At 34.1% G+C, this 14,819-nt stretch overlaps 1 protein-coding gene across 1 annotated transcript; it reads left to right on the top strand.

The window, feature by feature from the left end:
* Nucleotides 1–290: 290 nt before the first annotated feature.
* Nucleotides 291–1,311, top strand: LOC141638498 (protein P21-like). Its single transcript, XM_074447911.1, has 2 exons — nucleotides 291–1,047; nucleotides 1,106–1,311. The coding sequence occupies exon 1, from the start codon at nucleotides 362–364 to the stop codon at nucleotides 1,037–1,039; it is 678 nt and encodes a 225-aa protein (XP_074304012.1). The 5' UTR covers nucleotides 291–361; the 3' UTR covers nucleotides 1,040–1,047; nucleotides 1,106–1,311.
* The last annotated feature ends 13,508 nt before the right edge of the window (nucleotides 1,312–14,819 follow it).

Raw genomic sequence — 14,819 nt, 5'->3', positions numbered from 1 at the left:
AATATATTTAATGTAAGAGAGGTCTTAAAATAACTTTCGTCATAGTCATAAAAATTAACTTTTATGTTAACAGTAATATTTTTCTAGAATTGTGAGATGTATGTGCATCATTGATTCATTCATTCAATGTATTAGTAGTGATTTAATCAATTCAGTAGTACAAACACTTAATCACATTTAGGCCAACATCAAAAAGGAGACAAAAAAGTCACAAGCAATTAAGCATATACTTAAATTTAACAGAAGTATCTTTGATCTTTCAAACCTTATTGCCTATTTAAACCAAACGATCTTCACCCCTAAATCATCAAAAACAACTTAGCTTTAAAAATTTTAGTAAACATTTTCCATTTGTTTCAAAATGACCAACTTGAAATGCCTCCCAATTTTCTACACCCTACTAGTCCTCATACTCTCTACTACCACTAATGCAGCTACCTTTACTGTTAAAAACAATTGCCCTTACACTGTCTGGGCCGCAGCCGTCCCAGGCGGTGGCCAACAGATGAACTCTGGTGACACATGGACCGTCACAGCCAATCCAGGCCAGACAAGTGCCCGTATTTGGGCCCGGACAGGTTGTACCTCAACTGGGGGTAATGGTCTCCAGTGTACCACTGGAGACTGCGGTGGGGTCCTACAGTGCACCGCATATGGTACACCCCCTAACACTTTAGCTGAGTACTCCCTTAACCAATTTAACAACCTTGATTTCTTTGACATCTCATTGGTTGACGGGTTCAACGTCCCAATGACATTTGTACCCGTCTCTAACGGATGTACTAGTGGTCCCACGTGTACCGCGGACGTTAACGGCCAATGCCCTAGTCAGCTTAAGACTAATGGAGGTTGTAACAACCCATGCACGGTGTTTAAGACGGATGAGTATTGTTGTAATTCCGGTAGCTGCCAGCCCACCGATTATTCCAAGTATTTTAAGGGTTTGTGCCCTACTGCTTATAGTTACCCTAAGGATGATCCTACAAGTACTTTTACTTGTCCTAGTGGTACTAATTATGCTGTTACATTTTGCCCTTGATTTGTATATAATAGGAATATTTATGATGGTTGAGGCCCAACTATTATAAATATTCCTATTAGTATAGTTCAAGGGAACCGTACGTATAACTGTACAAGGTTATTTCTCTAATAGGAGAATGTTATAATACGGAGTAATATTTATAAATTGTAGTGCTATAGCATTCAATGAGTCATTGAATTGCATTATAGCCAATATATGATTATCACAATAAATTCATAAATGGATTATGTATGTTGCTGATATTATATTAAGAAATACATTTGGCTGTACCCCCTTCGTTGCAAATCCGACACACTATTTCTCGATCTTCTGCTGAAACCGAGTATCGTGCTCTTACAGCTATTATTATCTTTGAACTTTAATCATGATATGCTTCTCATACATTTTGGTTGTATAGCTAATCACTCTCATAAGTTTGATACTATGTGCAATCAAACCTTTAACTTGTAAATGTAGCAATTCAACCCCATAAGTTTCTCTTAATGTGCAATTAACCACATATCTAATTTTTAAGAATAAAATTTGCTAATTAAATATTTATTATTATTCAAAATCAAAATTTTTGATTAGATTTTAATCCTAAAATTTTTGTTTATTAAAAAACATGTTCAAATATTTTTTATAATTTATTTGGCGAAAAATGTTCCTAATATGAAACTTGTTACTTGTTAGTGATGTTACCATGAAAAGTTACATGACCAGATTTTTGTTTATATTAAAATTGGTTCGCATTTTTCGTTGAATATGTAAATATTATATTTAATTATATAAGAAATATATTTATAATAGTTTTTATAATAGAAAACAATAGGTTTTATTTAAGAAAATGGTAAAAAACTTGATTTGTGCTTAATTGCACATTTTTGGGACGTTATGAGGCTAATTTACTACAAGTGAAACTTAGGGGGTTAATTTGCACATAGTTCATAAATTATGTGGTTAATTTGCTAAATCCCCATTATTTTAGGTGTATGGATCATTTATCTTATTTCGATATCTTATTTTCCTACTGCCTTTCCTTCTACCATATATACACCCTTCATCCTTGATAATTGAAGAAGTTATCTAAATAAACTGGATAGCGTGTTATTAAATAGTAAATGTAACGGTGAGATAAAATCTTATCTTTATTAATTCAGAAGACAATACTGATTCCAGGACGCGCCACATCATTAATACAACTTTTTTTTTTAATTTTTTTTTTTGGAAATTCAAGTTATGGTGGGACCCGTTAGTGTGCAAAGTATTTATTTCTTCAGAATCCGTCAATACAAACATGCGACAAATTCCGTCTTAGAACAAATACTATGAAATAATTTTATACATTCCGAATAAATGAAATTAATGACATATAAGCGGAATGAATTACAAATCGGAATAAATGAAACTAATTACAAATTATTGATTTACATAATTTAAAAAAAAAATAACAATAAAATTACATAATTACGAGAAGGATTTATATTTAATTACGGGAGTGAATTACATATAATGCGAATAAATTACATGCATAATTTTTTTAAACTAGATAGTATGATATATTCTTTAAAAAAATCATGACGGAGTATTTACTTATAGTAAAAAAACTCGGCAACTTAACTACCAGCCGCGCACACCGAAAATGGTAGGTGACAATGATACGCTACCGAGTAAATTTACTGTTCAACAAGCGTTTCAAGCAAAATTTATTTTTTTATCTTTTAAAAAACAAATAAATGTTGACATTTGTTGAAATATTTAAATTTACAAATTTTTAAAAATTATCACACAAATGATTAAAAATTGTTTTAATAAATATTTTTCTAAAATATAACACGATAATTAAACAATTGTAAAAATTTAACATATATTTTTTTTTAAAAAAAAATCCGAGGATTTATTTACTTGGAGCAAAAATTATGGCAAATTTACTATCAGTCGCGCACTAAACCCGTCCACAACTTAAAACCGTGTACGAATCCTATTAAGACATTAGTAAATGTCACTTATCTGGATCTGCTTGCACAATTGTGAAATCCGGAATATCTCTAGCAAAGGGCAATCCTCGCCCATACTCACGAGATTGTTGAATCAGTAAATGAATATGTTTTGTCGCTTATTAAAAAGGATGAGAGAAATTATTTAAGCTTCGATGAGGTGTGTAGTGATGACAGAGGTACAGGTGACGGTGACATTCACTCTACTGAATTCATCAACAGTATAAAATGTGTCGGACTCCCGAATCAACAATTGAGGTTGAAGGTCGGTGTTATGGTGATGCTTTTGCGAAACATTGATCAATCACGTGGGTTGTGTAATGGTACGAGACTAATTGTGACTGATCTGGAGGCACACGTGATAAGACGTACTCTCTTAGGTAATAGAGTGCATATTGCTCGACTACGACTACTAATGTAGTCTATCATGAAATTTGTGATTCAGATATGCGTACTTCTACCACGACTACTAATGTAGTCTATCATGAAATTTTTCAATTTTTAGAATAATTTGCATATGTTAAAGTTGATTATATATTAAATTATATTTCTTTTATCGGGATGTAAAGTTTTTTTATGTAGGCAAATTTTATTTACAATAGTAGATTACGTTATTTTCTCTTAAACCATTGCATGTGAACACGTATTTGTAACAAGTTTAAACATTAATTATGTAGATCGCTGATTTAGACCAATAAGTAGAATAGAAATACAAGAAAAAAAATACATCCAAAAATATTAATACCGGCCCAAATACATACCCGTGCAATTTTGCACGGGTTTAAAACTAGTAATACTTATAAATGAGAATTATAACCGTATATCAATCCTTCCTTTTAACTTACAACCATTAAAAGACTACTATAAGTCTTGTTTAAGAAGGAGTAATCGTCTTAAATCTTGAAATAGTCAAGTATTCCCTCTGTCCCGGTCTTTTGTTATCATTTTCCATTTTGAGGTGTCTCAGTCTATTTTAATAATGAATTTGAAGAGTAATTTGATCATTTAAACTCAATTTATTATACTTGTCATTTAGTAATTGGCTCCCCTTCTATTTCCTTGATCTTTGTGCCAAAAGCAAATGACAACAATTAACCAGGATGAAGGGAGTAATTTTTATTCCGACGTTAAGATTAGACTCGACAATGGCTATTGATGTGTACCTAAATTAATAGGTCGTCGGTGGTCTTGACGAGAGAAATCCCGTTTATTAGGGTAAACGCATATGTGACTAGTCACATTGTCTAGAATTTGACATAATTTCCACTGTAATCTCTTGAAATTAAGGATATCCAAGGAACACACAGCATATATGACTAGTCCTATTGGGCTGTTTTATCATTGTAAATGCCAAAAACTTGTGAAGACTATACATTTTAATGATAATATTGAGTAGGATTTACTCATTTTGTCTCAATTAATAGTTTATATTCTATCCGTTCCGGTCATTTGCTGTCCTTTGGTTTTATTGGAGGAATAAACGGAGCACAAGCAGCAAAGTTTCACTGACTGCAACAAACAGCATCACCTCCCTCAGTGACTGCATTGAGCATTGTCTCAGTTGGAGTTTGGAAGTTAGTTATAATCTGACTCAATACACAGTCAGCACTCTGACTCAGCATACAGTCAGCCTAACAGAATTCTGTTATTGTAACAGATTCTGGTCAACACAGTCAATGTAAATATCTAGATTTACTTAGTCATTAAGGTAGTAGAGAATCAGTATAAATACATGTACATATGCAAATGTAATTTATCTTTCTCATTTTTACATAATACAAACACACGTTAAATTACTCTCTTCTTCTTCTATCAACTCAATCAATTCTCTCTGATTTTCTGAAGTATACTGAAGTAAAGCTTACAAGCTTACATCAATGGCTTCCATGATACATACATTTTATCATGGTATCAGAGCTACAAGGGAGTGATCCTGCGTAGTTTCTGCATATCTTTTCTTCTTTTCCGCACATTTTTCTTCACAAAATCAACAATTTTTCTTCAATTTCTTTCAATTGATTTGCTACTTTTCTTCCATAAACTTCATAACACATATTTTGCTTCATTTTTACTAATTTTCAAGTCCTTTTCTCTTCAACAATGGTGAATTCTGAAGAAAATCCGCAGTCTGCTATGTCTGGTGTGAGTACTGGTGTTATTAGAATGCAGGATCCTTTATATCTTGCTCCTGGAGACATTTCTGGTCTTCATCTCGTTTCTGCACCGTTTGATGGAAAGCATTATGTCAAATGGTCAAGAGCTGTGAAAATGGCGCTTATCTCCAAGAACAAGCTTGGTTTCATTAATGGAAATTATCCGAAGCCTTCTGAGACTGCAGCAACTTATCAAGACTGGATACGAGTGGATTATAATGTTCTCTGCTGGATTCTTCATTCGTTGATTCCAGAGATCTCTGAAAGTTTGCTCTATGTCACTACTTCCAGGCAACTGTGGGAGGAGATTAAGGAGCGTTATTGTCAAGCTAATGCACCTTTCTTATATCAGCTGAGAAAGGATGTGATGCATACAATTCAAACTAATAATCAATCTGTTGCTGATTATTTTGGCAAGCTCAAGTCTGTTTGGGAAGATCTTAGCAGTCTGGATGGCTTACCAGAATGTGAGTGTGGAGCAATAAGTAAATGCTCTTGCACCTTGCTCAAAAAGATGCTTGAAAGAGACAATCGCCACAAACTTATTGATTTTCTCATGGGACTAGACAGCAAGTATGAAACTGTCAGAAGTCAAATTCTAGCTTGTGATCCTCTTCCTACTGTCAATCAAGCTTTTTTTCGAATTCAGCAAATTGAGATGCAGAAGACTATCAGTAATGTTGATAAAGGCAAAGGTGTTATGCAAGATGATATGGCCTTGGCTGTTCCTAAGTCATATCATTCCAAATATAATAAAGATCATACTAGTACTTCATCTGCTGGAGGCAATTTTCAGAAGCATCATAATGCCACCAGTGGAGGCAATGGTTATAACAAGCCTTATTCTAATGGAGGAGGTGGTTATGCTAATACTTACAGGAAGGATGCTGACTATTCTCCATCAGACAATGCTCAGAATGCATTTCACAGACCAGAATCTCGCAATGACTATAATTCTGGTGAATTCAAAAAGCCAAAATTTGTCTGTACTTACTGTAATAGAGAAGGACATCTCAGAAATCGTTGTTATAAGCTTCATGGTTATCCTGGACCTGGTGAAAGAGGTTATAGAGGACCTGACAACAAGCACATTGCAGCAAATGCTGAGGAACTGGAAGATGATCCATTTAATGATGAAGATCAAGATAGAGATGCTACTGTTGATCCTGGTGTTGTTCAGGCTATGTTTAAGGAATTTGTCAAGCTAGTTAAGTCAGGGGATATTCCAGGTCTCTCACAGAACAGGTCTTCTTCACATACTCAAGCACAAAGCTCACAATCTGTGAACTTTGCAGGTACTTTGCTCACTTCTACTGTATTTGATACAGCCAATTCTGTGTTGCATACAAATTGTGCTGATTATTGGATAGTAGACTCAGGAGCTTCTAATCACATCACCTATAATGCCACTTTATTTGTGTCTACTAAAGATTTGGTTAAGCCTATCAGAGTAGGACTACCTGATGGGACCATTAAAGATGTCAAAATTGTTGGTGATATTTGTCTCACTGATGCAATTCTGTTGCGAGATGTTCTCTATATTCCTGGTTTCACTCATAATCTGCTGTCCATTGGACGGGTATTACATGATACTGGTTTAAATGCTCAGTTCACTGATTCTAATTGGTCTTTTCAGGACCCTACCACTGAGCAAGTCTTTTGCCATGGGAAGAAATTTGGAGGAGTTTATCTTTTCAAGATGCATAACAATAAACAAAATGTAACTAAGATAGTTTCCAATTCCAATGTACTTTGTCATACAGCTATGACTGTTTCCCCTTTTCATGTTGATAATCTGAGACTAGCTCATGCAAGACTAGGTCACACCTCTGTGTCTAGACTTAAGCATATACCTATGTACTCAGGAATGAATAAAATTGACAATTTTCAGTGTGAAGCATGTATTTTTGCAAAGCATCATAAATCTCCTTATCCTGTTAGCAATTCTTTTACCACTAAAGCTTTTGAGTTGCTTCATATAGATCTGTGGGGTCCCTATAGAACTAAGTCCCTCACAGGTGCCTCCTATTTCTTAACTATTGTGGAGGATTATAGTAGAGTTACATGGACTACATTACTTCAGAATAAAACTGAAGTTCATCAGACATTGGTCAATTTTAAACTTATGTGAATACCCGCCAGTCAAAGTCAAGACTGTTAGAAGTGACAATGGTACTGAGATTTTTCAGAAGGAATGCAATCTTTTGTTTGCTCAGCATGGGATTGTTCATCAAAGAAGTTTACCTGGTAACCCTCAGCAAAATGGACGGGTAGAAAGAAAACATCGTCATCTTCTAGAAACAGCTCGGGCACTCAGGTTTCAGGGACGTTTACCCAAGAAATTTTGGGGTGAATTAATATTGGCTGCCACACATTTAATCAATCTCATGCCCTCATCTGTACTTTCTTGGAAAATTCCTACTGAAGTTTTGTTCAACAAACCAGCAGATTACAATCATCTGAGAGTTATTGGATGCTTGTGCTATGCAGCACAACATTTGCCTGATAAATTCGAACCAAGAGCAAAGAAATGTATATTGTTGGGTTACCCCTTTGGACAAAAAGGATACAAGTTGTTTGATCTTCAAAGCAAAAAAATCATACTCAGCAGAGATGTCATATTTGACGAGAAAACCTTTCCATATGAAGACACTGAGCCTGTTTTTTCAAATCAATCTAATTCATATTTACCTATGCCCAATTCTTCACCTTTGGATACTTCATTTTATTTTCCTTCTACTTCTTCTCACAATAATAACTCGTCACATCATAGTAATCAAACTACAAATAATAATGCTACTACAGCTTCTCATTCACATCAAAATGCTAGTACTCCTGTACATACTGTCAGTGATACATATTCAACCTCTGACACTGTCAATAATTCCTCAAATAAACTTACACCTTCCCCTACTAATCCACATAATATTAGTACTAACACTCATTCTCCACCATCTTTCACATCCTCCATTCCATCACCCCAGCAGTCCATTTCTTCTCATACTGTACCTCACACCATCAGGAAATCAGTCAGAAATAAGCGCCCTCCACCTGGTTTAACTGCTTTTGACTGTAAAGGCATTCCTGCTTCCTTGTGTCATACATCAGCAGATATACCATCCTCCCCAAATACTACAAACTCTCATTCTTTCTCAGTCTTACAACATTCTGATTTAGGCGCCTATTCTCCCGAGTACATCACTTCCTTACAAACAGCATTAACAGTATATGAGCCTTCTTGTTATAAACAAGCCCAGGACAATCCCCAGTGGGTTGAAGCTATGAGCAAAGAACTTCAAGCCCTTGAAGATAACCACACCTGGGTCCTAACTACCCTACCACCAGGCAAGAAAACCATTGGCACTAAATGGGTTTACAAAGTAAAATTCAAACCTGATGGGACTGTTGAAAGATATAAAGCAAGACTTGTGGCCAAAGGCTACAATCAAATTGAAGGCAAAGATTACAAACATACTTTTAGTCCTGTAGCCAAATTCACCACTGTACGCACCCTAATTGCTATTGCAGCTGCCAAGAACTGGAAATTGCATCAACTTGATATCAACAATGCATTTCTTCATGGTTACCTCGATGAAGAAGTTTACATGGATATACCCCTGGGATATCACAAAGGAAAACCAGGAGAAGTTTGCCTGCTCAAACGTTCTTTATATGGCCTTAAACAAGCCTCACGACAATGGAATTTGGAGCTTACTAGATTTCTCACAAATTTTGGTTATGTTCAGTCAAAGGAAGACTATTCTCTCTTCACCAAAATCACCTCTGATTCATCTTACACAGCTGTGTTGGTTTATGTGGATGATCTCTTAGTCACAGGAAATGATGAACACGAGATCAGTAGGGTGAAGTACTCACTAGATCAAGCATTCACTATTAAGGATTTGGGACAGCTACGGTATTTTTTAGGGATTGAGGTAGCAAGATCTGCTTCAGGGATAGTTCTTAATCAACGAAAATACATTTTAGATATTCTCAAGGATACTAACATGGTAGATTGCAATCCGTCTCCTTTCCCTCTTCCCAAAGGCTTAAAGTTATCTACTGAGGAAGGAGATCTGCTTGATGACCCTGAAGATTACAGAAGGTTGGTTGGGAGGCTCTTGTACCTAAACTTAACTAGGCCAGACATCTCGTATTCTGTCCAGCAGTTAAGCCAATTTCTGAGCACTCCCAGGTTACCTCACATGCTAGCAGCCCTACATCTAGTCCGATATCTGAAGCATACCATGGATCTTGGTCTGTTCTATGCTGCTCATAATAATCTGGTCCTCACCAGCTACTGTGATGCAGACTGGGGGACTTGCGTTTTCACTGGCAGATCATTAACTGGGTTTTGCATTTTTCTTGGTAATTCATTGATCTCCTGGAAGACTAAAAAACAAAACACAGTGAGTAAATCGTCTGCAGAAGCAGAATACAGGAGTATGAGCCAAACATCTAGTGAAATCGTATGGGTTGAAGCATTATTGCATAATTTTGAAGTGACTGTTCCAACTCCTATCACCCTTCATTGTGACAACAAGGCAGCACAACAAATCGCGGCCAATCCCGTATTCCATGAAAGAACAAAACACTTGCGACTTGACTGTCACTATATTAGAGAAAGGATTGCTGAAGGATTGATACAAACTAAGCATATAGGCACAGCACATCAGATTGCCGACATTATGACTAAAGCACTTGGCGAGCACCAGCATGCTTATCTTGCTTCCAAGTTAGGCCTTGTCATGTCCCCTCCAAGTCCAACTTGAAGGGGGGCTATTGGAGGAATAAACGGAGCACAAGCAGCAAAGTTTCACTGACTGCAACAAACAGCATCACCTCCCTCAGTGACTGCATTGAGCATTGTCTCAGTTGGAGTTTGGAAGTTAGTTATAATCTGACTCAATACACAATCAAGACTGACTCAAAGATACAATCGACCTAATGTAGTTCTCATTATTGTATTGTTCAGTCAACACAAATCAATGTAAATATCTAGATTTACTTAGTCATTAAGGTAGTAGAGAATCAGTATAAATACATGTACATATGCAAATGTAATTTATCTTTCTCATTTTTACATAATACAAACACACGTTAAATTACTCTCTTCTTCTTCTATCAACTCAATCAATTCTCTCTGATTTTCTGAAGTATACTGAAGTAAAGCTTACAAGCTTACATCAATGGCTTCCATGATACATACATTTTATCAGGTTTTGACACAAATAACAAGGAAAAGGAGTGCGGCACTTACTAAATGACAAATGGAACAAATTGAGTGTGAATGGTCAAATTGCTCATTAAGTTCATTCTTAAAATAGAAAGCACAACAATTGACTGAGACCCTCCAAAATGAAAAAAGAACAACAAATGAACGGGACAGAAGGAGTACTTGTTTTATTCCCCTCTCACAAAATAAATTAATTGAAAGCTAGAGTAATACCCTGTTCTTTTGGAGTGAATTTATTTAAACAAAACTGAACTTAATGGAGCTGAACTGAACTGAACTTAATGGACCTGAGGTGTACTAAACTGAACTGAACTGATAATAATAATAATAATAATCATAATCATAATCATAATAATAATAATAATAATAATAACAACAACAACAACAACAACAACAACAACAACAACAACAACAACAACAACAATAACAACAACAACAACAACAACAATAAAATAGATTTATTAATACAAACGATAACATTATAAATAATAATAATAATAATAATAATAATAATAATAATAATAATATAATAATAATAATAATAATAATAATAATAATAAGTATAATAATAATAATAATAATAATAATAATAATAATAATAATAATAATAATAATAAGTATAAGTATAAGTATAAGTATACTAATAAGTATAATAAATATTTTAATTTAAAATTAAATATAATAAGAAGAAGAAGAAGAGAAAGAAGAATAAGAACAAATATATTATAAATAATATGAATATAATAATAGTAATAATAATAATAATAATAAATATAATTAATAATAATAATAATAATAATAATAAATATAATTAATAATAATAATAATAATAATAATAAAGTATAAGTATAAGTATACTAATAAGTATAATAATTATTTTAATTTAAAATTAAATATAATAAGAAGAAGAAGAGAAAGAAGAATAAGAACAAATATATTATAAATAATATGAATAAAATAATAGTTATAATAATAATAATAATAATAATAATAATAATAAATATTAATACTACTAATATTACTATTAATCATAATAATATAATAATAAATAAATATATTAAATATAAATAAAATTGTAATAATAAGTATAATAATATAATAATTATATACTAATATTTTGGTAACTATAATATTAATAATAAAAATAAAAATAAGAGTAATAATTTATAATGTTGAACTGAACTGAAATAAACTGATCTGAAATAAACTGAATTGAACTAAATGGAGCTAAACTGAACTGAACTTAAGAGAGCCGAATCAACATATTAGAACCTAAATTAAGTCCAAAAGAACAGGCCTAAATTAGATTTTACTGCCTTTTGAAATTAATTTTTTTTTACAATTACTCCCTTTTGAAATTTTTTGTTAAAATTACTCCCGTAAGTTGCATTTTTTTTTTTTGCTAAAATTGCTTTCAAACTTCACTTTAAGTGACTTATTTCGTCTGTTTTTCAACTTATTTCGTTTGTGACTTAGGCAATCTATATTTTGAAAGTTATCACTAGGTAAACAAATATAGGGGGAGTTCAAAAGAGAGGAAATAAGTCAACTTAAATTGGAGTTTTGAAACAATTTTAGGAAAAAATGCAATTTAAGGGAGTCATTTTAGCAAAAAATGTAACTTAAGAGAGTAATTTTCAAAACAAATTTCAAAGGAAGTAATTTTAAAAAAGTTGATTTTAAAAAGGAATAAAATCTAATTTTATTCAATGGAACAAATGATCCTTACTGGGAAGATAGGGAGTATGAGTTAGGACTTTAAGGGTATCAAATATTCTCTTTGATGTATCACGCTACCTATCTAATTTTATTCAAGCGATAATTAATGATTGTTGAGCTTGATCTTATTCTATAATTTGCAATTTTATTTTTGTGCATGAGATTTTATTAACTTTACTTTTTTTTTTTATACGAATTAACTTTACTTATAGGTCACTTGTTACATGCTTACTTAGACCACAGTTTGATAATATAACAAATTTCATCCCTGGACATAACATTTGTTATTGTAACTTACAACCGTTGTAATTTGTAAGGAGGACTACCGGAACGAAAATTAGATTTAGACCATTTAGTTATAATGACGCCAAATTAAGTGGAAATTTTTCTTTGGAATAAATTGCAGTAGTTAGGCAGTTTTGACTTATATATAATTTTGTTTTGAATAGAAAGCTAAATCTTCATGTTCCATCAACCAGTATTCCACCTCAATATCTTATCATTAAAGAAAAATATTTAGTCTCGTCCATTTTCCATTCCCTAGTCTTGACCAACATTAATAACTATTATGTGACCGATTTACTGAATTTCATAGAACTTTCACACAATAAATTTCGGTGACAAATTAATGCTCCTGGTTTCGAAATATGAAAACTTTTCATATATTTCGGTAGTACCTCAATTAATTAAATACGTATGAGACTATGAGTATTTTTTTTTCTTTATCGTGTTTTAGTTATTTTAAGAGTAAGTTTTCTGTTAAATGGTTGAATCATAAAACATCGTCATACTATATGCCAAAGACCTTGATATTCTTATCACGGAAAAATGGTGGTTGACGGAAGGGCTTTTTTTTTCGGGGATAATGTGAGTGTATTCATTATAGGACAAACAAAAACAATTGACAAAATAACAACATAATAGGAATGGTAACATTCTATCTGACACTCCTATCCTATTAAGCCAAATTGGCCAAATGACTATACTAGTAAAAAAAAAAAAGAGTAAGGGTTCTTGTCAAATTGGTAAAAAAAGTTTGATTTGTGACAAATTGGTAAAAGAGGTAAGAGTTCGCGCCAGATTGGTAAAAAACCTACTCCGTATACTAAGTGATGTTTAGACCAAATATCGACATTATGCATCGTCTTATAATATGATCCTAAGAGCCGTTGCACAAAGCAAGCAAGGAGCCGTTGCACAACTCAAGACAATCTCGGCAGAATCATCTCCTTCCCCTGTTTGTCTCCTCTGTTTTGGTAAATAGCATAACAAATATTTGTTTCCGTAAATGAACGATTTCTTATTGTATATATATATAGCCTAGAATAGTTTGTAATAAACACAAGTTCTTGACACACAATAATATAATCAGATGTATTTGCATATCTCATTCCATGAATTATAATATGGTATCAGTGTTCTAGGTTAATTTTACACATATCTGCCGTCTTCTTCATCTTCTTCGTCTCATTTTTTCTTCTTCTTTTCTTACAATCTCTACATCATGACTAATGGAGAAGTCATTCCTACCACAAAATCTTCATCTCCATCTCTGTCGTATATTCAAGTTGAAAACACCGGCCACATAATTACCCCAATTGTTTTTAACGGGAATACTTACGACGAATGGTCTCGATCCTTTCTTCTTGCTCTTATGGCTAAGGGCAAAACTGGTTATATTGACGGCACCATCGTCAAACCTTCTGCTACCGCTGATGACTTCGAAACATGGCAATCAACCAACGAGTTGGTCACCATGTGGATTTATAATACAATTGATTCTTCCTTACGTAATCAAATAACCCTTCGTCCTGAGGCGAAACTCGTCTGGACAGATATAAAGAACCGTTTTCTCAGGTTAACGAGGCTCGAGTTTATCAATTGCAGGCTGATTTACTAGCATGCCGTCAAGGTCCCACCGAATCTCTGGTTGCGTATTATGGGCGGTTGACATCAATATGGAATGCCATCGCGGATCTGGACGCTCTTCCAGCCTGCTCGTGCAACCCATGCGCTTGCAATTGGGTGAATCTCATGACTGCCAGACGAGAAAAGAAAAAAGTACGTGATTTTTTAATAGGTCTTGATGACCGCTTTGCTAGCACATGTTCTCGGATCATTGGTATTACTCCTCTCCCATCTTTAGATCTTGTTTATAATCGCCTATTGCAAGATGAGGGCGTTCGAAATATTTCTTCTGCTATTTATGACCCTACACCAACCGCCATGGCTTTCGCGACTCGTCTGACTCATGGGTCATGACAGTCAGGTAGCGGTCGTAGTGATACTAGAATTGATCGTCGTAACCCGTCTGCACCTTCTAAATATTTTTGTATCGCTTGTCAAACGTCGGGTCACAGTCTTAAGTTTTGCTATCAAGTCACAGGCAAATTCCCCGAATGGTGGGGTGATCGTCCTCGTAACCGTATCTATATCGACCCAATGCTACTGATTTAAGTAATGCAATTTTTGTTCCGGATGAGCGTGTTAAATCTCAGCCTGCTCGCACTGATACAAAACCCCAGGGCCCGCCTCCGAAGGCTCATATGGCTTCTGTTAACAATGCCTCCTCGTCCCAACCATCACTTGCTCAATTCGACAAACTCGATTTGAACTCTCTGACACCGGATAAATTGGATAAACTCGGTACTTTGTTACAGGCTCGAAAAACAGAGCAGTCCACTGACCGTCTC

Source organism: Silene latifolia, unplaced genomic scaffold, assembly GCF_048544455.1.
Source record: "Silene latifolia isolate original U9 population unplaced genomic scaffold, ASM4854445v1 scaffold_20.1, whole genome shotgun sequence".
Taxonomy (NCBI): Eukaryota; Viridiplantae; Streptophyta; class Magnoliopsida; order Caryophyllales; family Caryophyllaceae; genus Silene; species Silene latifolia.
Note: the sequence above shows the minus strand (reverse complement) of the source record. Positions and strands in the feature narration are given on the sequence as shown.